The 27,602-nt window shown below is 55.3% G+C and overlaps 1 protein-coding gene across 1 annotated transcript; it reads right to left on the minus strand.

Annotated features, from left to right (window-relative positions):
• Nucleotides 1-217: 217 nt before the first annotated feature.
• On the minus strand, nt 218-24,523 carry PADI3 (peptidyl arginine deiminase 3). Its single transcript, XM_023745207.1, has 17 exons — nt 24,432-24,523; nt 23,181-23,186; nt 18,914-19,088; nt 16,897-16,969; nt 13,242-13,303; nt 11,951-12,068; nt 11,497-11,622; nt 9,563-9,741; nt 9,268-9,371; nt 9,073-9,176; nt 6,992-7,137; nt 5,688-5,839; nt 3,958-4,102; nt 3,769-3,871; nt 2,884-2,963; nt 2,171-2,296; nt 218-470 (listed from the first exon to the last, which is right to left on the minus strand). The coding sequence occupies exons 1-17, from the start codon at nt 24,521-24,523 to the stop codon at nt 237-239; spliced, it is 2,025 nt and encodes a 674-aa protein (XP_023600975.1). The 3' UTR covers nt 218-236.
• Between the last annotated feature and the right edge of the window lie 3,079 nt (nt 24,524-27,602).

The raw sequence follows: 27,602 nt of genomic DNA on the forward strand, positions 1-27,602 counted from the left end.
GCCACAAGAAATGAGGTCCCCCTTGGAAGGCCAGGAGGCATCAAGCCTGAGAACCAAATGGACTGCTGGTGAGGCGTGGACACTTGCAGGAAAACGGCTTCTGAGAGGGGCGGGTCCCGCTCGGCATTCCAGCTGGACACTTGGGGTCTCCTGACACTTCCTTAGGGGCCTGTCTCAGTCTCCATCACCCCAGCCCATGCCCCACCCCAGGGGGAGAGGACGCCCGGGGGCCAGGCTCAGGGCACCATGTGCCACCACTTGAAGGAGAAGGGCTGCCGGCGCACGTTGGTCCCGCAGTGCACCTCCCCGTGCAGCATGTGGTACGGGGTGAAGTCGTCGATGAAGGTGCAGTGGAGGCCCAGCGGCTCCAGCAGCGACCGCACCTTCTCCTCCAGGCAGCAGCGGCCGTTGATGATGGGCCCGAAGGGCTTGGGGATGCCCAGGTACTTGCCCAGCACCAGCATGTTCACCTGCAGAGCGGGAGGTCCCAGGTCAGGGGCGGCAGTTCATCCTTGACTCCTACCCCGACACCTTCCCTAGACCTGGTAGGGCCTGAATTTGTCTCTGAGACAACCTTGAAAATCACTACTCGCCCTTTGAAGAAGCGGGAGAGGAACATGGGCTGGCAGGAACCCTAGCCAGCTGTGCATCCCCATGGAGCGTCTGCCCGGCTCACAGTCACTTATCTCTCTGGTAACTGCTCTTCTTACTGGGGGACTGTGGTGGCTGCCATACTTGTGCTACCAACTCCCACCTCCTAGCCTGTGGGTCAAGGTAGACATCTGAGCCCAGCGGGACCCATCAGATTCTCTCTCTCGGACATTTGAAGCTGATGTGGCAGGAGCCAAGTCAATCTCTGTGCCTGTATCTCTAATGCGTGGTCCTACTCATTTTCATCCCCAGGGACAGAGAGGCAAAGGAAGCCATGCTGAAGGTGGGGAGAGGAAGGAAGAGGGAGGGGATGAGTGATGGAAATGGACACAGAGATAGGAGATGGTTCCAGGTGTCCTTGTATTACACCGTCCTCTCTGGCTGAGGCTGGCTCGGGTGGCCCTCTGTTTCCCGCAAACACAAGCGTCTGAACCTGTGCACAAGCTCTGGGAGCACATACACAACTGCAAGGCCACCCTGAACGTGCAGGAAGGAAGGGGAGTGATGAGAGGCCTTGCAGGTGGGGAAATGGAGGAAGGCAAAAAGGCAGGAAGAGGAAGGAAAGGGGATGAAGCAATGGCGATGTGGACAGGCTTTCTCTGCAAGGCTCTGATGATGGGAAAGTTGTGCTTCTCTGGAGGATGGGGGTGGAGGACGGAGAAGGAGGGGGTAGAGGGGGGAGGGGAAGAGAAGGAGGGAGGGGAACTGGGTGACCTCCAGTGGTGCTACTCAATGTGCGGTCCTCAGATAGCAGCATGGGTGGCACCTGGGTCCTGGTTGGAAAGGTAGCAGTATCTAGGCCCTGCCTCAGACCCGCTGAATCAGAACCCCTGGGTGGAGCCCCAGTGGTCCAGGCATTCCAGATGCAAGTTCAAATTTTGAACCCTCAGGGCTCAACCAAAGGCCACTTCTTCCATGAAGCCTTCTTGGATTTTCAGCCCTGCCTCTTAGGCTGCAAGTGCTTTGTCCAACCTCTGAACGACCACATCACTTTATCATACAAGATAGATCATTCGGACAGGTCCTCAGAGAGGGGAGGTTTCTCATCTCGGGATTAGCTTGGAAGCTCCGTGAGAGCAGGGAGCAGCCTACATCATCCCTGTCTCTCCCACAGGGTGCCTGAATGTGTGGGGGATGGATGAAGCGCTGTGAGCCGGGACAAGGAGCAGAATGGGACCTCGGCCCAGCTGATGTCACGGGCTTTACACACACCTCCTCAGGTAACCATCTGTTCACTCCGCAAATACAAGGGGGTCCCTGGGAGCAGGGCGGGGCCTTCCCTGATGGCCCTTGAGCAAGGGGCGTGGCCAGTGAGCATCTGTAGTGACCATGACCATCAGCCAACTAGCAGCCCTTCTGCCGGCCATGATGGGACCCTGCTGCTCTCCGCCACCCCACCCCCAACCCCAACCCCAACCCCAACCCCAACCATGGCAGCGACCATGCAGCGTGCCCCTCTGCAGAGGGGAGGCTAGACGCCCAACTGGAGGAAACCTTAGGTCACGGGGGGCGGCCTCACCAAGTCAGGGAAGAAGGCCACCGCCTTTCTCCTCTCGGTCTTGAAGAGCTGCGGGATGTCCACGATGTCCCGCTCCGTCAGGCCCAGCTCCCGCTTCAGCACCTCCCGGTTCCAGTCGATGCAGCTCTGGGGAGAGAGGGAGGCAGAGTTGGGGAGCCCCTGCCACGTGTGTTGCAGGCCCCATGGGGTCATGTCTGGTTAAGGAAAGGCCCAGGTGCCAATGGATCAACTCTCCACACGAACCTTATCTTTGCATCCCTTCGTCAAATATACTGTTCTGTGTCCCCCTCCTCACAGTCCTGTCCCACTCTCGGGCTCAACACGGGAGCGTTCCAGAGGGTTCCATCCTTGACCCTCTTCCTTCGCTAGACCCTTCCCTCCTCAGGGAACTCCCTCAGTCTCACGGTCTGAACACCATGGAGATTGACGACTCCCCAGTGTCTGTCTCTCAGCCTGCCTGCCTCCTCCTGCACTCAGGGCCAGCCCCTCCGTCTCCCCCAGCCCCCCCTCTCTCCTGGTACAGGCACGGTCCCTGACACAAGCCTTGCTGTCCAACCCCATCTTGGCATCTGTGCCTACAGGGCCCAGGAGAACCGTGTGTCCTTGCAGACACTCTGTACACCTCTGCTCCATGCCTGGGAGGCCCATCCTGGAGAATCAGGTCTCCCGTGCCACTGGCTTCCGGTTGGGTTCCGCCAATGGGGACACTGTACCTGCACGAACTTATTGTAGCTGATGAGGTTTTCATTGGAGAGGACCTGGTTGATGGAGATGGTGGTGACCTGGTTGTTACCTGTGAAGGCGAGAGGAGGGGAGCGGGGGAGGGACAGGAACAGCGCCAGCCGTGAGGGCCCTGCTCTGGGAAGCAGCCGGCAGGGGCCAAGTGCGCAGCTACTGGTCTGGCAGAGCCAGCATCTCTCTGGCCTTTCTGGCTGGTGGGCACCAGCCAGCCGAGCTCAGCTTGGCCACGGGGGCAAGTCTGGGTGTGGGAGGGCGGGAGGGGCCGGGGACCACGGCGCTAGGAACTCAGACCTTTACATGAGTTCATCGGAAGTGGTAATGCCTAAAACTGGAAATTTACAAACCCTCTCCCCGCGGGGCACTGGGTGATGATTCCTCTTCGTTGGTCTCATGGAGGGGCAGGGCTGGGCCACCCACCTGCCCACCACTGAACCCTGCCCCTGCCCTCCAAGGGGGCACCCTCTCACAATCTGGGACCCCTCGGGGGATGTCGGAGAGCCGGTTTTGGCCCAATCCCCACTGGCATGCGACCAGCAGGTGAGTCACCTGCTATTTGATCCCAAGTCTGTTCTAACTGCTGGTCGCATGCCCATGAGGCTGGCCCTGTCTCCACGCTGTCCCTGCCCATCCCAAGCCCATCATCCACCACGCGTTCCCTGCCAGCTCTGCCCCCGCCGTGGCCCATGGTGGCTGGGGGAGCAGGGCGAGCGGTGGCAGGGGTGAGGGCTCCTGAATCTGGGGGGGGGAGGCGGGGGGGGACAGCCCTGCTTTAACATTGCCATCCCTCTCTCAAGTCACGATGTGTCTTGCTTTCGGTGGAGGGGTGGAAGGCTGTGAGGAGGGACAGTGGTACCCACCAACAACCCCTTCGAACAGCAGGGCCCTGCCGTGGCCCCACTTCCGCTTTTCCTGGAAGAGCTTGAAGCAGGCGCCGGGGCTGGCCAGGAGCATTCGGAAGCCCTGCGTGGAGAGGGCAGACTCCTCAGCATGGGCCCTGGAGCTCATCCCCTGCCCAGACGCCAACAGTCATGTCACCAAGTCCTTACCTTCCCATCGGGGGCCGGGACGAAGCTCAGAAACTCATCCACGTGGCCCACGGCCAACCAGTCCACAAAGAGCTCCACGGGGGGCTGCACCCTCTGCGCGTGGAGGAAGTCCCGCACCACCTGGGTGACCCTGCGGCCACTTGACCTGGGGCCCAAGGGGTTTAAAAAGGGGTTGCTTAACTCAAAAAAAAATCTATGCAGAAATGGAAAGACAAGAGTTCAAGGTATCTGCAATATCTACCAAAAAGCATGCATTGCCTTTATAAGCAAGAAATACCATACATACATGCATGCATACAGACGGCACGTGATCCCAAGGTAAGTTCTCCAGGAGGCAGACAGGACAGGTCCTCACACCAGGGCTCGCCATCCAGGCAAATCCTCAGAACCGCCCTCGCACCCCATCCTCACATTCTCCAAGAGACTGACTTCACCCCTACATTCCACCCCCCATGGCTGGTGGTCCTTCCTTGCATTTGTCTTACATTTCTCTCACTGCAGCCTCACGCTCTGCACATCAGTGGGGAGAGAGGTGGACAAGATCACCCTGAGGGGCCTTTTGGCCCCAGCATTTCATGGTTGTGAATTTAAATCCCGTTCTTCTTTGCCTTCTGAAAAAGGATCTAATTTCCTCTTTCTGTGGGATCATATGTCTGAGGGCAGGTATTCCCCCAGCCCCCAAAGCTTCTTGAGTCACCTGTTATTTGATCCCAAGTCTGTTCTAACTGCTCTGCTGAATTGGGTTCACTCTCTGTGTTGGTCTGTTGCGTAGCTAAAGACCATCCTATATAATAAAAGCCTAATATGCTAAGTATCTGACTGCTCCACTGTTTGACCAGTCGCTATGACCCACACTGACCACCAGGGGGCAGATGCTCCAACGGGTAGGTTAGCTTGCTGCTGCTGGGGTCTGGCCAATCGGGACTGGGCGAGAAGGGCCAGACACACCCTGGAACCCTCCCTCGGTCCCTCCCCAGGCCCCGATCGTGCACCGGTGGGGTCCCTCAGCCTGGCCTGCACCCTCTCGCAATCTGGGACCCCTCAGGGGATGTTGGAGAGCCAGTTTTGGCCTAATCCCCACTGGCCAGGCCAAGGGACCCCATCGGTGCATGAATCCGTGCACCGGACCTCTAGTTATCATATAATCCCTTCTCTTTTCCATTGGTACCCAGGTGTTACATCTAAATAAGACATAATCTGTTATTCTGCATGTGTTACTGCCATTTCACTTTTCATGTCCTATATTTCCCTTCTCCTGCTCTCAGGAAAAGATTTTATATTAGTCATTTACATCATAGTATAAACAAGCTCTGACTTAAATGCAGTTTCTCCCAGGACTGTGAGACTTAGAGCTTTTTCTTCTTTTTTAATTGGTAGCAACATCTATTTTCTGAATGGGAAGACCTAAGTCTAGTTATAACTTTGCATCCTGTGTTACCTTCCCAGGTCACTCACCCTCTCTGAGCCCACTTGTAAAATAAAAGGGCTGAATGACCTCTTGGGGCCCTGCTTGAGGCTACTTCTCAAACTCCCCAGATAATTGTGGACAGTGTCTGGTCAACAGCCCACTGCCTCCCCTGCCGCACCTCCTCCCTGCATCCAGGAGTACAGGGTTATTACTCCTTTCTGGTTCTCTGTGAGGAGTGGAACAGCCCCTCACCCCCAGCCACCATCACCACCCCCACCCTCAGCCTCCATCCCAGCAACACCTCTCCCTGCTCCTCTCTCACCCAGGCAGGTTGCCCCCAATGAGGATCCTCCCCAGGGGGTACTCTTTCCCGTTGGCCACCACTGGGGGGCTGACCTCCAGGTTTCCGAAGGAGTCCAGGGCACACACAGAGCTGTCTTGCGGCTCCCGAGTCACATAGCCGAAATCTGGACCCTGATGGGGGAAACTGAGTCAGGGTGGCTGAGGGGGGCAGAAGGCCATCATGAAGAGCTTGAAGCAACTTTCTGGGTTCCGAATTCCTTAAAGGTGGGGTAGGGGTGGCTGCCCATTCTTCAGATGGAAATACTGAGTCAAAGACTGGGATCTGATCTAGTCAGTATTTCAGGTATGCACAAGGGCCAAGGTTGGGACACACACAGGCCCTCTGGCCCGGCTGCCATGTTAGAGCATGTCATTCCCCATGGTCGCAGGGGGGCAGCAGAGAGGGCCCTGGCTGCTCCTGCACCCCCCATTAGGCACGGAGCCCGAGGCCATGGCCACCCCCTTACTCTGCACAGACTTTCTGCCAAGTCCAGCCCCAGGGCAGGCATCTGGCTGCTCTAGAGTGGCCTGTCTCTGGGGACCACGAGGCTGGTGATGGCTTTGTGAGCCTCAGCCTTTCATCTGTGGGAGAGGAGAGAGCTTCCCGGGCCACCTCTCAGAAGGATGTTAAGAGGTGAGAGCCCCGACCACCTGTGTGATCCATGCGGGGGTTGGAGGGGCCCCCATGCTCTAGGCACCAATGGAATCTCCTCTCCTTCCTCAAGGAGATCCTGGTCAGCACCCATCACCCTCACGGTTACCCTATTACCAACAACACCAGCAGACTCCCTCTGCACAGACAGAGAAGCCTCCAAACACCTGTGAGGCCAGGGCTAGCATATCAGTTCCACTGAAGAAGAAACGGAGGCTCAGAGAGGGAAAGTGACTCAGGCAAGGTCACACAGCATGTGAGTGGCAGAGCCGAGTGGTTCTGGCGCCAAAACCTGTGTTCTTAGCAGCTGCACTGCCCTGCTCCCCCTGCCAGACTGAGCAAATAGAAACACAGGATGCCCAGTTACATCTGAACCCCAGACGTACGACAAATATATTTTAGTATAAGTACGTCCCATGCAATGTTGGGGAGATACTTTCACCAAAAAGATACTCATTGCTTATCTGAAATCCAAAGTTAACTGGGCATCTCCTATATGTTACCTGGCAACGCTACTCCTGTTGTTAAAGATAGTGGTTCCCGGCGCTGCCCCCTGTCCTCCACACCCCGGTGTGGCCCTCGGAGTCATGTCCATGCACCCTTAGGGCTGGGCTGCCCCCTGGACCACTCACCAGGATTCTCTTGTAAGGGAAGTCCTGCAGCTCCCCGTTCCTGGGGGAGTCGAAGACCACCGGGAAGGTCTTGTGCGGCGCCTGCACATAGCCCAGCTCCATCTCGTCCTGCGAACGAGAGAGACGCCCAGCTGGGGACAGCCAACAACTTCCCACGCTTGCTTGACACAGGGCACGTCAGGGGAGACTGCGCACGGGCGTTCTCTGCCTTGGGGAACTCTGTCCTTGAGGGTGAAGGAGGAGGGGGTCGTGATGCCTGCTGGCTGGAGGAGGTGCTAGAGGCTCAGAGAGGGAGTGCAGTTGCCTAGGGTCACACAGCAAGAAAGGCCAGGAATGAATAAGAACACGGACATGACCTTGGGGGCGTCCCCGTGCTTGGTCAGGGCAGAGTGGACACAGAGAAGGACTCAGGGTGGCCCAAGTTGGACAAGGAAGGCTCTGGGTGTCATCCAGCACCTCTGGCCTCCACACGTAGTCATGAGGGGTTGACCGCTGACAGGGCTGAGGGGACCTGAGGAGATACAGATCTGCCTCCTTCTCAGACTCATAAACGTGCCCAGGCCAATTCTGACCCCTCTGGTCCTGGAGGCAAAGATGGCCCAGCATAGACAACCTACAAACCCAATGAGAAGCTCACTGTTATGTGCCCTGCCCTCAGCTCTTGATGGATATTAACTCCATTAATCCCCCTGACACGCCTATGTGGAGGCACTATTGTTACCCCGTGTTACAGACGAGGAAAGCAGAAAGCGAGGAACAGAGAGGTCTAGTTATTTGTCCAAGGGTGCACAGCCAGTCAGCAGCACAGCCAGAATCCAATCCAACTTGTCTCATTAGATAAACTTGGTTCATTGGGTGAACCTCCAGCCATGACAGCTCCTAGCCTGGCAGTCAAGGTCTCCCTCCTCAACTCTTACCCTTGACAGAACCTTGGCCCTGGCCAAAGTGAGCTCGTGACATTCTTTCTCCTGCCTCCTACCTCTGGGCCTTTGCACATGCTGCTCCGCGGCCAGGACCACATCCCCTGAGTCCCAGCATGGCCCTTACCAGCTGTTTGGCCCTGGGCATTTGCCCCCTCAGGTGGGTAATGACAGGGAGTTGTCAAGAAGATGGAGTGACACTATGGCAATGACACATGGCTAGTAAGCGCTCACTGAATGGCACAAGTCACTACCCATCCATTTGCCAAGTCTGGTCCAGCTCAGATGCCCTTCCTCCTGGAGGCCATCACTGATCCCCCGACAGAGGTGATGCCACCTCCTGCAAAGCCGGCTGGCACTTTGCTGGCGCCCCTGGCGCATCTTAGATGGTGAGAGCTGGGATTTTACCACCTTGGGGCTTCTCAGCCTCGGCTCTATTGACATTTGGGGCCAGGTCATTCCTTTCCATAGGGGCCAGAAGCCAGTAGCATCACCACTCCGTGTGGCCATCTAAAATGCCTCCGACAGCTCCCTATCCCTCGGGGGACAAAATCGCCATCCGTTGAGAACCACTGGTCTAGGCCCGTGGTTGGCAAACCGCAGTTCGCGAGCCACATGCAGTTCTTTGGCCCCTTGAGTGTGGCTCTTCCACGAAATATCACATGCAGGTGCGCATGTACAATGCGATTAAAACTTCGTGGCCCATGCGCAGAAGTTGGTATTTTGTGGAAGAGCCACACTCAAGGGGCCAAAGAGCCGCATGTGGCTTGCGAGCCGCAGTTTGCCGGCCACTGGTCTAGGCTGCTAAGGGCAGGGCGTGTGTGGCCAACCCAGTGCCTAGCCCAGATCCTGGGGTGAATGGGGTGTTGAATCCAGCGTCAGTGTGTTCTCTGGGTCTCCAGAAAGTTCTGGAGAGAGGGGGGCGAGCCCTAGGTCTATAGTGAGAAAAGAGCAGTGTCCTCCTAATAATTGAGGAAAGGAGCCAGTGTCCGGGGGAGGGGCGATTCCAGCCGCCCAGGGTCCTTCCCTGGGGTGTTTTCCCCGTTTAAGCCCCCACCCCCCCCCCGGTGGGAGGAAGGGGCCAGCCCTCCCCCTCAGGGCTTGTGTGTTCTTGGCCTGGGGCCACTGCCCGGTGGGCCGCGGGTACCCTGGGATCCAGCGGGTCATTTCGGTTTCTCGGCCTGCGGGCAGGAATGGTCAGCTTGCAGCCGGCCTTCATGGCCAGCTCCGCCACTGCGTCCACGAACTGCGTGTTGTTCCTCACCCTGCAGACAAGCCCGGGCAGAGTGGCTCAGGACAGAACCAGGCCAGGGGGGCCACCAGGGTCGGAAGGACACCCGTGTTCCCCAGACTCACTGGCACACGTACACCTCGAGGGGCGGCAGGGTGCTGGGCGTCATGATCCAGGGGGCCACCCGGAACACGACCGTGTCAGTGAAGATCGGGGACTCGGAGAAATCCTGCAGGGGGAGAGCAGAGAGGACAGAGCCCAGGCTCACTCAGACCCGAGGGCCCTGAGCAAGCCTTCGTCTCAGGTTCTAGAGAGGACCTTTGCGGGGCGGGGGAGGCAGTCTGGGTCTTTCCCACCAGCAGTACCCGTCTCTCGCAGGACAGAGCCTTTCTGTCTGCTTCTCTGCCCGGCAACCCCTACCTCATTGGAGTCGTCCAGCAGGGTGACGTGGAAGGAGACGAGCCCCGAGAAGCTGGCGTCGGGGAAGGAGAGGCCCTCCACGAAGAAGCGCTCCTCGTCCCCGTGGAAGCGGGGCACCTCGTAGGACACCTTGTCCCGGCCCAGCACATGCCTGTAGGCCTCGCACGAGTCCTCGGGACCTGGGAGGGGACCAGAGAAGCAGCTGTGGCTCCCTGCTGGGCCCGGGGAGCGTGAGGGATGCAGGAGAGCCGTGTGACCTCACCCAAAATGCAGGCCAGACAATCCCTGCACCTCACCTCCCACTGGCAAAGGGGGGAAAGATGCTTAATACACCGTGTGGGCCAGGCTGGGGGCGGCATCGAAAAAGTCATGTGTTAGATGCCCCCTAACCAGCGATTCCACTTCTAGGTACCTTTCCTACAAAATACACACACAAGGGTCTTCACTGGTTATTCACATGTTCATCGAACACACATTTACTGAGCACCTACTATGTACCTCTGAGGCACGGCTGTGGACTCAGGATACAGCCATGAGCTAGGTCCCTGCCCTCAATGAACCTATTATAAAATCAGCAGCCGAATGACCCAGGGGACAGGGTGGGTTACAGCATCTCTGTGCTTCGGGATGCTATGGAGCTGGGTAAAAGAATGAAGCAGCCCTAACCGGTTTGGCTCAGTGGATAGAGCGTCGGCCTGCAGACTCAAGGGTCCCAGGTTCGATTCCGGTCAAGGGCATGTACCTTGGTTGCGGGCACATCCCCAGTAGGGAATGTGCAGGAGGCAGCTGATCGATGTTTCTCTCTCAATGTTTCTCTCTCGTCGATGTTTCTAACTCTCTATCCCTCTCCCTTCCTCTCTGTAAAAAATCAATAAAATATATTAAAAAAAATTTTTTAAAAAGAATGAAGCAGACCAGATAAATACACAGAAAGAGGGGTCAAGTATATATATAGTTCAGTGAAAGAAACAGGTTGGAAAGCAGAATATGCACACCACACACGCACATGCGCACACACACACACACACACACACACACACTCACACACACACAGGCACATTTAGTACATACAGAAAGAGCAGTTAGAACACATACCAGATCCTTAACAGCGAACACATTTTAAGAGTCAGGTTTAGGGTTAGGGATAGGGGACTCTAGATGCTTTTATATTGTTTGGTCTTTTTAAAAAGTGAGCATCTTATTACTTGTGTCCATTTGTATTGTTTAAAGGTCTTCTACATCCTTGCTTGGACTTGCGATCATGGCATTGTGGCTATGTAAAGCAATAGTCATGGTTTTTTTCTCCGGGAAATGCCCACTGAATTCTGCAGGGCCAATGCCCGTGGTGCCAGGACTGGCTGAGGAATACCTCGGTAAACAGCGAGGAATAGGTGAAGAAGGATGGAGAGCGACCACTGCTGAATCTGAGGGGTTGGCCTCTGGGGGTTCGTTACACTGTTCTCCCTGCTTTTGTGCACATTTGAAATATTTTGAGAGCAAACATTTCTAAACATGCTTGAAATACATTTTAAAAATTCATTCATCCATGCCAAAACCGGTTTGGCTCAGTGGATAGAGCGTCGGCCTGCGGACTGAGGGGTCCCAGGTTCGATTCCGGTCAGGGGCATGTGCCTGGTTTGCGGGCACATCCCCAGTTGGAGATGTGCAGGAGGCAGCTAATCGATGTTTCTCTCTCATCGATGTTTCTAACTCTCTATCTCTCTCCCTTCCTCTCTGTAAAAAATCAATAAAATACATTTTAAAAAAATTTATTCATCCAATAAAACAACCTGGGGCCACAGCTGTGCTGGCGATGCCAGCTGGCCAGGTCCAGAGCTCACGCATCTGACTGTTCCTCTGGCCCCCAGGGCACCCGGGAGCCTGGGCAGAGCTGTCCTCTGGCTCTGGGCAGCGGGGGAGGGGCGTGAACTCACCGCAGACGTGGAAGACCCGTGCCCGCTTAGCGTCGTAGCTGGAGGTGTGGAGGACGAGTCTGTGGTCATCGAAGAGGGCAGCGGGGCCCTGGGTCCGCAGGACCATGACGGACATGTCTTCCAGGTCTGTGGAGCCAGACAGAGAATTCGGGGAAAGGGCCTGGCCCACAGTAGGTGCTCTGATAATGTTAGCATCCCCTGCTCCCCTGGAGGGAGAGGAAGGTGAGAGCTTATTTCTTGAGTTCCATCCTGGGGCGTGCATGGCACCAGGGAAGCTGCGAGGGGCACCTGCCAGCCAGATGCAGGTTGGGAGAACCGTCAAGGTGTGTCTGGGAGCTGGGCCTCTGGCCCCGAGCTCCGCCTTCAGGGCCGTGCCTGTGGGTTGGAATCCCTACAAACTAGGTGAGCAATGACCCTGGACACCCAGGGACACGGGCTACCCTGGGCCCCTCACCTTGCAGGCAGCACACGTGCTGGTCACAGTTGTCCCGGTCATCACAGTTCAGGTCGTCCCTGTCACAGTTCACTAGCAGGACGGCCCCATACCCATCGGGCCCCCAGACCCACTGGCGCTGCCAACAACAAAGCAAAGCTGGTGATGGGGGCTGGGACCCAGCCTGTGCCTCCCTCCCCAGCAACCTCTCGGCTGGCCAACCCCATCCTGCCCGCTGAGGACAGGTCCACTCTCACTGAAGCGCCTCCTGCTCAAGAAACAGCAATGGTCTGGCCGGTGTGGCTCAGTGATTGAGCATCAACCTACGAACCAGGAGTTCACGGTTTGCCTCACAGTCAGGGCACATGCCTGGATGGCAGGCTCGATCCCCAGTGAGGAGCACGAGGAAGCAGCCAATCAATGATTCTCTCTCATCATTGATGTTTCTATCTCTCTCTTCCTCTCTAAACTCAATAAAAAATATTTAAAAAGAAAGAAAATAAACAGCAATGGCTCCCTACTGCCCACACCATCAAGTCCAAACTGGTAGCTGTCTTTCGTGGCTGTCTGTCCTCTTTCTCAACAGGCAACCTCCTAATTCTAAGTCCATCCCTCCCTGCAGCCTTATCTCCTGCTGTTCCCTCCACCGGGAATACCCTCCCTTTCACATCCCTTTAGAGACCAGCTCAAGTGGACTTGCTTCCAGAAAATCCTCCTTGCTCCCCCCGCCCACCTTGACCTTCTCCTCCAAACTCCTAACTACATGAAGTGCCACCACAATTCAGCCCAAAGTTCTCTCACATTTCATACTTGGTAGATTTCCCTTTACACCTAGGTCAAGGAGTTAGCACACTATGGCCCAAGGACCAAATCCGGCCCATGGCCTGTGTTTGTAAATAAAGTTTTATTGGAACACAGTCATATGCACTTGTTTACATACTGACTATAGCTCTTTCACACTACAGTGGCAGAATCAAGGTGCTGCCACAGAGACTGTGTGGCTTGTGAAGCCTAAAATATTTATTATCTTGGTTTTACAGGAAAGGTTTGCTGACCCCCAACCTAGATGGAAAGTCCAGGAGAAAGTGCCCACAAAGCAAGACCTAGCCCAGGGCTGAGCACGTGTGTGCTTCATCGTCCCTGGCGATGACTTTTCTCCTGGAAATAGAAGATCCCCACCATGCCTGGCTCCCCTGACCTCGGCATCGGCTGGGAGGCGGGGGGGTGCCTGTAACAACCTCGCCGCTATGAACCCAGCCTAGGGCAGTTCCAGACTCCACACCCCTTTCTGGGCCCAGGGGAGGTGTCTTACCTTGTCCACAAAGCTTCCGTTCTGCCTGCCCTCACAGTCCAGGTCGCAATCCAGGGTGATGTCTGCAAGGCAAGGGCAGAGGGAAGTCACCCCAGGGTTCCCAGGAGATCAACACAGGCCGATGACCTTCACCTTTTACCTTCTGCTCTCAGGGCCCACCCGGGGCTGGGCAAATGGAAATAATTTCCAAGAAGACCCTGCCCAGAGGTGGGGGCATCGGAGTCTCTCTCCCTGGGCTGGGGAAAGGCAGCGGCCTTGGGGAGGAAGCAGGGTCAGAGTAAAAGCCCAGGACAAATGTTGCCCCCTCCAGGAAGCCTTCCCGGATCCCTCCCTCTTCTGTATCTCTACAGGCCTCACTGTCTGGGGCACACCCTGCACTGAGCTCAGGTTGCCCTAGACATTCTTGGTCTGTGTGAAGCTGTCTCACATCCTTGGGATGGGGGAGTGAGCCTGGACTTGGGTGTCAGACAGACGTGGATGTGAATCCGGGCTCCGCCATCTACCGGCTGTGGCCTCTCTGGGCCTCACCTTCATCCCATACTCTTAAAATCCCAGCTTCCATCCCACCTTCTGAACGTGTCTCCCTAGAACTGGGGGAGATTTTATAACACAAATGGGGCATTCACGGGAGAGAGGTAGGGGGAGGGGGAAGAAGGAAACATTTGAAATAATTTTGAAACTTGAAAAGATGCCCAACCACCATGCAACAAGTGAATGAATGTATCCCACAAACAGAATGTGGGTAAAAGAAGTCCCACCCGAAAAATAATATGTATAATGTGATTCCATCCATAGGAAGTTCAAAGAATGGCAAAAATAGACTATATTATTTGGGTATGCATATTCAGGTGACAAAACCACAAAGAAAAGCAAGAAAATACTTATCACAAGGTTGTGGCTACCTCTACAGGAAGGAAGCCAGAGATCAGAGACGGGTATATTTGGGGGAGACTTTGGGGTGCTAGTCATGTTCTATTTCTTGACCTGGGCGATGGCTGTTCATTTGCTTTGTAATTATTCATTAGTGTGTGTGTATAAAATAAAGCTTTATTGCAGAGGTTCTCAATCTTCTGGCCCTTTAAATACAGTTCCTCATGTTGTGACCCAACCTTAAATTATTTTCGTTGCTACTTCATAACTGTAATGTTGCTACTGTCATGAATCGTCATGTAAATATCTGATATGCAGGATGGTCTTAGGCAACCCCTGTGAAAGGGTCGTTCGACCGCCAAAGGGGTCGCGACCCACAGGTTGAGAACCGCTGCTATATTGTCTGGCCGGTGTGGCTCAGTGCTTGAGAGTTGACCTATGAACCAGGAGGTCACGGTTTGATTCCCAGACGGGATACATGCCAGGGTTGTGGGCTCGATCTCCAGTGGGGGGCGTGCAGGATGATTCTCTCTCATCATTGATGTTTCTATCTCTCTCTCCCTCTCCCTTCCTCTCTGGAATCAATACAAAAATGCAGCTTTATGCACTTTTCTGTGTGATATTTTCCAATGAACGAGGGTGTATTGTGTGGTCAGGGAGGGGGAGGCAGGGAGATCCCCAACCTCAGCCCTAACTAAAGGAAGGCGAATTAAAGCAACCATGAGATACAACCTCTCTGATTGGCACAAAGGGAGAAGGCTGATGGCGCCCAGTGTTGGCAAGGCACTCCCACACGCTGCTGGCAGGTATATAAAGTGGTACTGTCTTTTTGGAGAGCGATTTGGCAATATCTATCAGAATTTACAAAGTGCATTTTCCATAACTCAGCAGTTCTGCTTCTAAAATGCCTCCTGAAGATGGAGCATTTTTAAATTTCTTGCTAATTGCTCTCCACGTGCTTGTAGCACCCATAGTTGGTGCAAACTCCCACCCATAGTGCAAGGGGCTCCCCAGCTCCACATCCTTGGCAACACTAAGTTCAGCGTCTTTTCCTTTGGGCTCTGAACACTGGGGCTTTCTCTTCTGTGAATTGCTTATTCATATTTTTCGCCTATTTCTAGTCATTTGTCTTTTTTTTTTTTATTGATTGAAGTTTTCCATAATCGCTATGCTCCAAGTAAGCCATATACATTGCAGATTTCTTCTCCCAGTCCAGAGCTGGATTCCTCTGTTGTACAGAAGTTTCGAATTTAAATACAGCCTAACTTATCAATCTTTCCCCTTATGATCTGTGCTATTGTTTTTCCTTGTTAAAGATACCCTTGACCTTGAGTTTACAGATATTCTCTTCTAAAAGCTCTAAAATATTGATTTCACCTTAAGATTTTTAACCCGGCCTAGCTGGTTTGGCTCATTGGATAGTGTCGGCCTGCAGACCAAAGGGTCCCAGGTTCGATTCCAGTCAAGGGCACATGCCCAGGGTTGCAGGCTCGATCCCCAATAGGGGGCAGCCAATCAATGATTTTCTCTCATCATTGATGTTTCTCTCTCTCGCTCCTCCTCCCTTCCTCTCTGAAATCAATAAAAAAAATATTTTTAAAAAAGATTTTTAACCCATCTGGAATTTATTTTTCAGTACAGTATAGTACGAGATATGGTTCCAGGTTTATTGATTCTCACATGATATCCACGTGAGCAGGGGTCTATGGTCAGTTCTCTATTGGTTCTCTGGTCTGTATTTAATCATGCTGCCTCAAGTACTACAACTTGGAGAAAAGCTGTTGGTACCATGTATCCCTTCCTCTTGCTCTTCCTCAAAATTGTCTTGGCTATTCTTGCCCTTTGCTCTTCTGTATGAGATTTAAGCTCAGCCCTATAAAGTTCTATTTAGACTGTTTGATACTGGCCCAGAGCTGTTGAATCTTTTCTGTTATTTTGTTTGTTTCATTCTTTCTTTCCCTTTGTGTTTCAGTTTGGGTAACTGTTGCCCTGTCTTCGAGTTCACCAGTTCTTTCTTCAGCTGTGCCACGTCTACCTATGGACCCATCAAAAACATGTCTCATCGGATTTTTATTTCCAGCATTTCCATTTGAATCCTTCTTATAGTTCTCATCTCTCTGCTGAAATTCCCCATATATTCATGCATGTTACCCACCTTTTCCTCTATAGCCTTTAACATATTAATCACTTTATATTTCCTGTCTGATAGTTGCATGGTTTATATATCAGTTTGTGGAGAATTCGTCCCCAAAAAATTTAAGTTGGGAAAAGCAAGGTTTAGTTATATGTCTATATATGCTTCCATTTGCTTACAAAAGGGGCGGGGGGATAAACATGTATGCATGTGTCTACTTATATGAGCACAGCATGTCTTAGAAGGGTGCTGGGCCTGGGGAACCTGGAGTCTTGGGTCAATTTGGAGGTTAGGGGCACTGACCTCACACATATAACTACAGTCAGCCCTCTGCAGACTCAGATTCCCAGCCATGGAGCTGACCCTTGAACAACACAGGTTTGAACTGCATGGGCCAATGGAACTGTGCAGATCAATTGAAAATAAAAATCCATATATAACTGGACCCATGCAGTTCAAACCCATGTTTTTTAAGGCTCAACTATATACTCTTTTGTTTGAATTTTTTAAATGTGCACTTCTTACTTTAAAAAAAATAAAACTCATTGATTTTGGTAACAAGATCCTTGCTCAGTGTCATTCCCAACCACTTCCCATCCTGCTTTTGGCCAACGCCCCTTGGCCACACCCTCACCATGGCCCCCAACTTACCAACACAGGTGAGGTAGAGCACGGTGTACGCCAGGGGCAGGGGCTTATGTCTGGAGTAGTAGGAAATCTGAACCTGCGGAGAGAGGGGCCCAGGGTCATGTTGGCTGAAGCCAAGAGCCCCCACCCCAAAGGACAGGCCTTGAAATATCTGGCAAGGAGGGGAGGAGATCTCTGTGCATTAAACTTGAGTTTACCAACTCAGCTCTTCCTTTAGCCTTCTCTATGCCGTTTATTTGTCCCTGCCTCAGTTGGCCCATCTGTAAAATGGGCCTATTTGTGAGGGATTCTATGGAGACTGGGCCCCAGTGCTGCCGATGACGACCGTGTGATTTGGGCAAGCCCCTCTCCCCTCTGAGTCTCAGTCCCACCATGTGTACAATGAGGAGTTCAGACCGGGCAGGGTTCGGGACACTCTCCAAGCCAATGTTTTATCTCTGGGACTCAGACAGGCCTGGACCTCAGACAGCCCAGCACCTCTGGGTTGCGTGACCTTGGCCAAAGCCCTTCACCTTTCTCAGCCGCCTCAGTTTCCTCATCTGCAAACTGGGACCATACAGGTTCCTAGCTCAGAGAACTATGGTGCAGCCTAAAACAACACACGTAAAAGACGGATCCCACAGACAGTGCCCAGGAAACACCAGCTGTTGTAAGTGGGGGGCAGGCGGCATTGTGTAAGGGCTCAGATTCTAGATGCAGCCGAGGAAATATCCTGGGAAAAGTCCCTATCTTCTCTGGGCCCCAATTTCCTCGGCTGGGGAGTGCGGATAATAACAGTTCCTACCTGCAGGAGTGATTATAGGCTGTGAGGATTAAGGGAGGAACGCGGGTGACATGCTCAGCGTGGTGCCTGGCCCACAGCCAGCACCCAGTAACTGTCCCAGGCGGGGCCAGTGAGGACGACAGAGCAGTTGGAGCCTGATGCTTCAAAGCCACCTTGTTGTGAGGGCTGGATGGGCTCATGGGCAGCGCTCTTAAAGGGACAGTTTTCCAAAACATCGTTGCTGACATGGAGTGTAAATCCATCCCTCCCGTACGACAAGTCCTGGTTCCCATCCGCCATATAAGGTGGCATCGCCTGTGCCAAGCTCAGGGGCCACCCCATTTCTCCCACATTTTAAGTTATTTCCTGCCAGAATGTTGCCGACAGCTGGGGCAGGTTAAAGACACTCCCTAGCTGAGTGAGCCGAGAAGGGGAGGGAAGGGAACTCGGACAGGAAGAGCGTAGATTAGAGGAAGAAGAGGCAACTTGGGGAAATGTCACCTCGGGGGAAGGGGGTCTCCCCAGAAAGAGCATCCCTCCCCTGTCCCTGCTCCCTGCTCTCTCCTGCACGCAGAGCTACAGGGACGCCCTCACCAGCCCTCAGCCCACAGGTGGGGAAACGGCTTGCCAGAGGACACACACTTTGCGTGTTGTTGTTTGTTCTTGTTTTCTGTTAATCCTCACCAGAGGATATTTTTCCCATTGCTTTTCAGAGAGAATGGAAAGGAAGAAGGGAGGGAGGGGAAGGAGAGAGAGAGAGAGAAACATCGATGTGAGAGAGGCACACTGACTGGTTGCCCCAGGTACCTGCCCTCGACCAGGAATCGAACCTGCGGCCCTTCAGTGCGTGGGCCCAATGCTCTAACAGCTTAGAAACACTGGCCACGGCCACACACTTGGGTTTCTTGTTTGTTTGTATGTTTTTGTTAATCCTCACCTGAGGATCTTTTTCTATTGATTTTTAGAGAGAGCGGAAGGGTGCGGGAGAGAAGAGAGAGAAAAATATCGATGTGAGAGAGACACAGCAGTTGGTTGCCTCCCACCTGCGCCCTGATCAGGGCGGGGGATCAAGCCTGCAACCGAGGTACATACCCTTGATGCTGATGCTCTGTCCACTGAGCACACTGGCTAGGGCCACACTTTGTGTCTTTAAGTGCACTTATCACCACGTTACTCTGTCCTCTGGGTAAAAAGAGGGCCCAGGGAAGCTATTTCACTGCCTCCCCGCCCTGCCCCCAGACCACGGGACCCACTCACATGACTGTCGTTGACGTCATTGCTGGGAGAGTTCATGACCACGATGATCTCCAGCCCTGCGTTGTAGCGCCACCGCCTGGTGTCCGCACGCTCCCGGCCCCTCTCCATGCTGGGCGAGATGTAGACGTCCACACCGGGGGTCCCGTAGACCTCGAGCATCTCTGTGCCTCCGGGACTGACCTGGGAAGAACAGGGAGCCATGGGAAGTGCTAGAGGGGGCAGCCCTTGTTCCGATGCTTGAGCTTTGGTTCAAAGTCTTGCTTCCTCCAGGAAGCCTTCCCTGACCACCCCAGGCCTCTCATCCTCCCAGTAAGCTCCTGGGAGTCAAGTCTCGACCACCCACAAACGTACACACAGTCTTGCATTCCAAGGCTCCGTGTTCATTCACGTTTCCCTGGTGAGTCTCCCGGGCATTAACTGTGGGAGTAAGAAGTCTGTGATGTTATCTGACCCTGGGACTGCGTTTCCCCCGCTCCAGCTCGTCTGGGAGTCCTGTCTGAAATCAGTCTGCTCATCTTCTTATTGTCTGAGGGGTGCCCGCTGTGTACACAGGCACTGCTCTCCCCAGAGCTGAGGACAGAGCTCTGCCCAGGGCAGCCAGATGGGGCTCAGGGCCTCAGGGTCAGGGGTGGTGCCTGGACCAGAGGCAGGAGCCCGATACTAGACAGGCCGGGTCGCACATCAGCCGGGTGACCTCGAGTAGTCGCCTGGCCTCCCTGGGCTCGGTCACCTCACCTATAAAGTGAGATAATGACCCCCCACTTAGCCAAACTCACTGGCCATCATGAGGCTCAAATGTGGTCATTGGGAGGAAAGGCTTGGAACACTGCCCGCCAGGGTGGGGGAGGGGTTCTTAAAGGAGATCAAGGCCCAGGAAGCTGGAGGCGGTTTGAGAGCGTGGGCCGGGGTGTCTGCGAAGGCTTCCCTGAGGAAGGCAGGGGGACCGAGACAAGGAGGACACACCGAGGGGAAGGCATGTCACCAGGGAGCCGGAGGAAGTCAAGTTTAATCAACAAAACCAGCTGTTTTATCCCACCCCTCTGTCATGGGGAGCCGGCGATGGCTCTTGATTAGGAGGCGGTGAAGCCTGTGGACTCTGGGGCCAGGGCACCTGGGTCCAAATGCCAGCCTCGCCATTCACTAGGCGTGTGACCTCCCTCTGCCTCAGTGTCCGCGTCTATAAAGGGGGATGATGAGGAGATCAAAGGAGTGGGTGTGTGTAAATGCTCGGGGTGAGCGAAAGTCAGGGTCACCTGAACCCGTGCCCTCATTTCACTGCTGGGAAAACTGAGGCTTCAGAGAAAAGGGACTGGAAGGTAGGGCTCCAGGCTCCCCGTGCAGTGCTCATGCCCCGTCCTGGAAGCTGTGTGTTTGGAAGATCAAAGGGGTGGCTGATGGGAGGAGACCTGTGTCAGGTACAGGAGGATCTGGGTGTCCCACTTCCCGGAAGTCAGCAGAAGTGGCCAGGCCACCTCGAGCTGCCAGCATCCTGCTCTAGCCCGTACCCCCTGGCCCAGCCCCAGGAGGTGCGTGTGGCTTGGAGCCCCGGTTTCTCCCCAGACGAGGCTGTCCACGCACAGGACAGGCCAAGGCCCCCCCAGCACCAAGCCCTCGCAGCCAGCCTAGGAGGCGGGGAATGGAGGGTGAGGTGCGGCACGGGGTTTGCCAGGGATGGAGGCGTGTCCTGGGGTGCAGGACTCTCAGTGCTGAAACCTAGAAGGTCTTGGGCAAACGGACAGCTGGTCACCCTCGCAGCGCCCAGCCTCGGACCCACCCGGTGAAAGCAGATTCCAGAACCAGAGGTACTGCAGGCAGGGCCCTGGAACTGGCACTTAAAACCACCCTGATGCCCAGTGAAGCCAGAACCACAGCTAAGGGTGGGCTGTCTCAGAAATGCTGGAGCCTGGTGCCCCAGGGCACGTGGGGATGACTCAGGGTGAGCCCACCCTGTCCTGGGAAACAAGACTAGTCAGGTCTCCCCTTGGGTCTCGTGTCTGCCCTTCAATGGTGAGAATGGCGATGAAGGTAGCTCCCATAGCCATATTACCCCCACTTTGCAGATGAGGAAACTGAGGCTCAGAGATGACAGGTGACGTGTCACACAGCTAGTAAGGGACAGCGATGTCTCATGGCCAGCTCTGTCCCCGCTCCCTTGCAAACCCAAACCCATCGACCTCTGGGAAGACAAAAGCAGACTTTCCGAGCCAAGGAACTGACAGGAAAGGTCCCTGTAGCTGAAAACACACAGGTTGACAAGATGACCACCAAGGTCCCCACCGAGTGGCCCCCAGGGGCCGGGGAGACCAGGGCCCAGGCAGCTCTGGCTCCGGCGGGAGGTACCAGCTGCTCCTCTTGCTCAGTGAGGCTCCCAGATCCTGGCCTCTCAACAGAACCAGGGTCAAGAAATCACTGGCCCTCCTTAACCCCACGTTCTTCCCGCCCCAGGAAAGTGCGGCCACACTTTTATCCTGAAAAGTTGGAGAAGTGCCGCCTCCCAGGGCCCCGCTCCGCACGGCAGTCAGAGCTCTCGGTGAAAATCCGCTGCAGCGGGGAGCTGCTTTGTCACATCAGGGATGAGCCCAGAGGCCCCTGGGAGCAGAGCTTGAAACCCGCTGCTCTTCAGGGCACACGGGGAAACGGAGGCCCAGGAAGGAGCAGGAGGTTGTTCCAAATGACACTGCGAACGGTGACAGAGCTCAGACCAAACCTCAGGGTCACTGGAGCCTTTTCACCCCATTAGACCACCTCTGCTGAGCAAGGGGTGACGTGGGCTGTTTGCCCTTCCACCGAGGCCTGGCTGTACGTTCACCCCGGGGGCGTGGCTCAGCACAGGAATCCCTGCTCAGGAAAACAGAGCCCCCTCACCCAGTCAGGGCCATCTCCAACTCAACTCGAGGCAGGAAGACAGGATTTAATCCACTGCCTCAGACAGAGCGGCCCAGTGGTCTTGCCTGTGCTCATCCTTCAAGGCCCTGGCTGGTGCCCTTCCTCCAAGAAGCCTGCCCTGACTGCTCAGCCTATGCTAAGGTCTCTTTTCTCATCTCCTCCTTCTCCCAATACAGTTCAGAGGTTGCTCCCCAGTGTACGGCAGGCTTGGGACACTTGAGGCTGTCCACAGGGTCAGGATAAAGCCTTAATATGGTGACAACGATGATAATCATGGTGACAGTCATCGTAATTGAATGTTCACCACATGCCAGGTTTCACCTGCATGCTCTTCTCCTCACTGGCTGTGTGACATGGGGCAAGTTACTTGTCCTCTCTGTGCCTCAGTTTCCCCATCTATAAAATGGGGAGGCTGATCATGTCCGCCTCCTAGAATTGATAAGAGAATTAGTTAACATATGCAAAGCGCCAGGCAGTGACTGGGTGGAGCAGGCTCTAAGTATCGTTGCTGATATTATTATCATCATCATCATCATTATTATTATATCATCTCCATCCTACAGAGGAAGAAACAGAGACTCAGGTAAAGCGACTTTCCTAGGGTCAGACAGCTGCTAGAACGCGGAGCCAGGGCTGAGTCACCATGCCCACTGCCCCTTCTCCCGTTGGCCCACAGTCCGAGCGTCAGGATTGCTCAGTCCTGGCCTCCAAGCGGAAGAGACCTCCATGCTGACCCAGGACTGCTCTGTCTGCTAGGCAGGCGTCCCTTCCGCAGCCCCCGGGGAGGTGACCCAGAACTGCAGGATGGGCCCCTCAGAGGGCAGGGACCACGCCTGCCTGTTCACCTCTGTGTCCCCGAGCCTGGCACACACTAGACCCAAAAGAAATACCAGGGGGGCTGGTCATCGAGACCCAAGAATCCCTAGTTCGAAGGTGCGAGAGGCTCCACCTACCACCCTGTGGCTATCCCACCGCAGCCTCCTCTGCAAACCCCAACATGGCCCACCCACTCCATTGCCCCAGACACTGCTGCTTTGCCTCTCATGACCCCAATCTGCACCCCCATCCTCTCGGGAAGCTCTTCAGGGGAGGAGCTAGCCCCGCGCTTTCCTGGGGCACATCTGCCCTACGGGCAGGAGGCAGGCAGGGGGGGGGATGAGTCACCCCCATGGGCGCATGAAGTGCTGGGAGAGGCAGTGGTGCCCGGCCTCACAAGTACCCTCCTCCCTCATCACTTCTGGAACAGTCTCTGTGGCTGCTGCCCCCTCAGAAGCCACCAAATCCCCTTCCCACTCCTCACCGCCCCCCCAACCTCAACCCGGCTTTAGCTCCCAGTACCTCGCTGGGCCAGGCCTGCTCAGACTTGGTTCCCTCCCATGACCAGCTCCTCACCCCCTCTCACCTACTACCCCGGGACCAACCTATCTCTGCTTCTGACTAAGTTCACTCCAATTTTTAAGTTTTACTCTAGGACACTGGTTCTTAGCTGGGGCAAGCCCCTCCACCCCGGGCACAGCTGGCGATGCCTGGAGACATTTTTGGTTGTCACCAGTGTAAGGTGCTCCTGGCACCCGGTGGGTAGAAGCCAGGGGCACTGCTCAGCATCTCAGTGTGCAGACGGGCCCACCGGCTCTCCCCGGCCCCAGGGAACGACCACGTCCATGGTGCTGAGGCTGAGAAACCTGGTCGGTAAGATGGGAGCGACAACAGGGCTCTGCCTTCTCCCCTCCCAGACCCTTGACTACCTGTGTCCCTGGTTCAGCCTCAGGAGCTGGGGCCCCTGAAGACTTCCCCAAACCCTCCCCAAAGGCTCCTTTTCCTCCTGGGAGAGGGAGAAGGTGGGGTCTCGTCTCCAGCCACGGGCTTTAAGGACGTGGGCATACGGTGGGGGCAGAATGCATGGGCATCAAACAGCTGGAGGAGACCCCTCCACCTCAAGCGGCGGACAGCCACGTTCATAAGACTCCTGACCATGAGTGGGTTTAAGTCCTGACTTGGCCACTGAGTCACTGTGTGACCTGAGCAAATGGCTTGGCCTCTCTGTGTCTCAGTTTCCTCACCTGTCAAATAAGATGAAGAATAATGAACTTAGCTCATATGGTTGTTGTGAAAGTTACATTTAAGAGGCTTGTGAAGCTCTTAGAACAGTGCCTGGCACTGAGTGCTATCTGCGTATAAGTAATTGAAAAAAAAAAAAAAAGGTTGACGCTCTGTTTTCAGCCTCATCGGCAGGAACTGGGTCTGGGAGGGGCAGTGTGTCTCTTCCTATTCCTGTGTGCTCAGCCAGACTCTCAGCCCAGCCTGCAGGGTCCTCCGGACAGAGAACATGCGCAAACCCCGTGTCTCCAGCCCCCCCTCCGCCTCCCTGGCTCCAAGGCCCTGGCCAGAGCTCAGCCGCTATAAGCCTCTCTACCCACCTTCGGTCTCCCACACTTCAAGTTTCCTGGCTAGAGTCTCTCCTCGCAAAAGGTGAGGACCCAAGCTCCTGTGATTGGCTGGTGTGCCAAGGCCAAGGCTCAGGGGAAGGCAGGCAAGCCAGAGGCCCGAGCCCTGAAGATGCCCTACACGGCTCACAGGGAGGACCCAGGGAGATAACACCAAGGCCTGCAAAGCCCAGGCCTCGGGCTCTTACCCATAAATGTCCACCAGGGTCTCCACGCCAGCCACGCACACGGCACTGGTGGGATGCTCCAGGGACACACGCACGATCCTCTGCAGGGACATGCTGGCCTCGGACTGGGCTGGGGCCACAAAGCCCAACACTGCCTACCTACACCCCCGGGGCCAGTGGTTTAAAAGACCCTGGCCCTGCCCCTCCAGCCCAGGGTGCCAGCTCATTGGCTGCCGTGCAGGAAGCCCAGCCCCTTCCTAGAGCCAGGATCTCTGGATTGGCTGGAGGAAACCTGATTTGCATATGAACTTGTTGCTTCCATCCCAGCACGGAGGGAGTTAATTTCTGGCTTTAAAGGGGAGCAAGTCGCCACAGGTACCTGGCCAGGGCTCCAAGGCCTGGGGTGGGGGGAAGAGGGGGTACAGAGCTGTGCAGTATTGGTCTGTGTCCCTCACTTTCCATCCTCCTCATCCCCTTTTCCTGCATTTTCAGAGATGATTTGCTTTAGCGGGGAGCTTCTCTACCCTGCTGGGGAGTTGGCAAAATGCAGATTCCTGGGCCCGGCCTCCTGTCTGATGCATCTGGATTTTTTACAAGCGCCCCAAAGAATGTTGATGCACTTTGAGGAACACGGGCCTCTTCCTTTAAGAGTGTGGATTTGAGAAGCAGGATTGGATGTCAGCCCTGGCTCAGCCACAGCCTGGCTGGGTGACCCGGGGCAAGTCACTTAATTGTTCTGTACCTCACTTTTCACATCTGATAAGTGGTTGTTGTGCGGCTTAAATGAGACAACGTGGGTAGAGCTCTAGTACAGAGCTTGGCATGATTTCGTGATGAGCGCTGTTGTTATTGTTATTATTATTATTAGATACCGAAGCTGCCGGGAGGGGGACGCGATGAGGGTGAAAGAGCTCCCTGACTAGGGGGAGCTCAGAAGGTCAGAGCAGGCTTGCTTTTCGGGTGGGGAAACGGAGGCCAGAGCGGACTTTTCCGCACCTGGAGGAACAGCAGGAGCAAGGGCTCTGGCAGGAGGAGTCTTGGGTTCAGGCTCCACCATGAACAGGGCTCTCGGGCCTGAGAATGTGGCTAATCGCCAGCCCTGGCAGAGAGCGTGGCGGGCACACCCTGCCCCAGAGGCTCAGGAGGTGCTGAGCGGAGGTTTCCTCTCTTCTCCCTGGTGCTGCTGATGGCTGGGGCCGGGTGGGGACCAGGACCCGCCTCCCAGAGTCCCCACCTAAAGCACTGGCCGAAGTCGGGGACCTCAGCAGGACTCTAAGACTGGCGCTCCGGCCTCCCAGTTTCTGGGGGGAAGTTCTTCTCAGGGAGAGCTACTGGGCTGCTGGGTCCGGTGGCAGCTTCACGTTTTGGGCTATAAAATGCTTGGTGGCTGACTCCGCTCTGGATAAGAGTTTGAGCTCAGGAGGAAGTCCTAGACAGCCTCCTCAGCCCACTGTGAGCACCGTTGGGAAATAGATACAGGAAGTGGCCCCCCCCCCACCGGGCACTGGCCCACTGCACTGGGAACAGAGCCCCAACTCTCCCTTGGCAACAGACAGACCCAGGCCTTCACCTCTCCCCAGTTATGACCAGCTTTTAGGAACAGATCAGTGGCTCGTTCAGACTAAAGTGCCAATGACGGATGGCAAAAAGTTTTTGCCTCTAAGTCCACAAGAAAAGCAAATATAAAGTGAATGAGTGGGTGAATGTCAAAGGATGCGATCTGAGGCAGCAACCTGTGTGTAGGATGCGAGGGGAGATACTTTCAGCCCTGAAACCAGACCGCTGAGTAGCTCAGTGGCTTAGAGGCAGAAATGAAAGGGAATCAGTGGCATGTGGCCCCGGGCACCAGTCCCGCTGGGGACCCTCCGGCCTCTGTCAATAGCCCCAGTGGCCTTCCCTCTGAGAGACGGGGGAGGCAGCCCAGGAAGGGAGACGAAATGAAGAGGCAGAGCCCACCTCCGCTGAGAGCCATCTCAGCAGGGCCTTGGCCCCAGGCAGCGGGCATGTGCCAGCCATCCTGATGGAGCAGCCCGCCTGGCTGCCTGGTGGTGTGGTGGGTGAAACTTTCTTCCCTCCTCCTCACAGCCCAGCAAACAAAAGCGAAGGAGGCTGCCCCTTGAAGAAATACATGTTGACATTTTTATTAATCAGAAAGATGACCAGTCACCCGGATCATTTTCAGAGGGGACATCAGTGTCCCCCAGCAGCCCCTGCGGCAATCCTAGCGCCTTGCACACCCAGCGCCGCTCTAAGGACTTGCTCCCCATCTCTCTGCAGTGCCCCCTCCCCTCTCCGCCCTTTACCCCTGGGGCCCCAGCCCCTGAACATCTCCCTTCTCCTCTTGGCTCAGTCTAGGTTTCCTCGTGATGACGATCAGAGAATGAGCAGGTAAGACCAGGGGCTTGCAGATGGGGTCTCGACAGAGCCTTCTGGAAGGGGAAGGTTCAGGTACGCCGCCCTCACCACCTTACACCAGAGCGGTTCCATTTTTATCCGTTTCCTATGTTGGGTTTCCACATAAGTGTCTGATTCCTAATAGAGTTTAACAGCAGCTGGCTCAACCCAGGTCTCACCAGGGGCCGCTGAAAACCCCGAAGGTGAAGGCCCAGGGGCTGGGGGCCCCCGAGGTGGCCCCTCAAGCAGTGGGAGACAGAGCAGAGGTCTGCTCCCTGCTGCCCAGGCCTGGCTGGAGCAAGGGCCACCTCTCACCCTGCACTGGCCAAGCCTGCCGGCCTGTGCACGGCCTGGTGACCTCCCCCGGGGCCGGAGCATTAACCCCTGTGGCAGCTGTATCTTCCCTTCTAGACGGGGGGACACAGGGCCGTCATGGGGGTTTACCCATAGGTGAAACCCAAGCTCCGCTCCGGGTCTTGGGGTTGCTGAGGGAGCCTGGGCAAGCCTTTCCCTCCCACTGCCGGCAGAAGGAAGGGAATAATTAGAGACTATTAAAGGGAATTAAACCCCACCTTCAGAGATAGCCTAATGGCCCCCCACCCTCTTCTCACATCCGGGCCCCTCCCTGCTACATCTGGAACAGCCGGCTGCCCTCACATGCAGAGTCCAGAACCCAAGGCCCAGGAGCCCGGGACGCGGAAGCCCAGCCCCCGCTTCTGTCCGGTGCCCGCTCTGCCAGCCTGGCATCCCCTCTCCTGCCAGGCTTCCTGCCGGGCTTCCTGCCTTTGATGCCCTCCC

The sequence above is a fragment of the Myotis lucifugus genome, unplaced genomic scaffold (genome assembly GCF_000147115.1).
Source record: "Myotis lucifugus unplaced genomic scaffold, Myoluc2.0 scaffold_523, whole genome shotgun sequence".
Taxonomy (NCBI): domain Eukaryota; kingdom Metazoa; phylum Chordata; class Mammalia; order Chiroptera; family Vespertilionidae; genus Myotis; species Myotis lucifugus.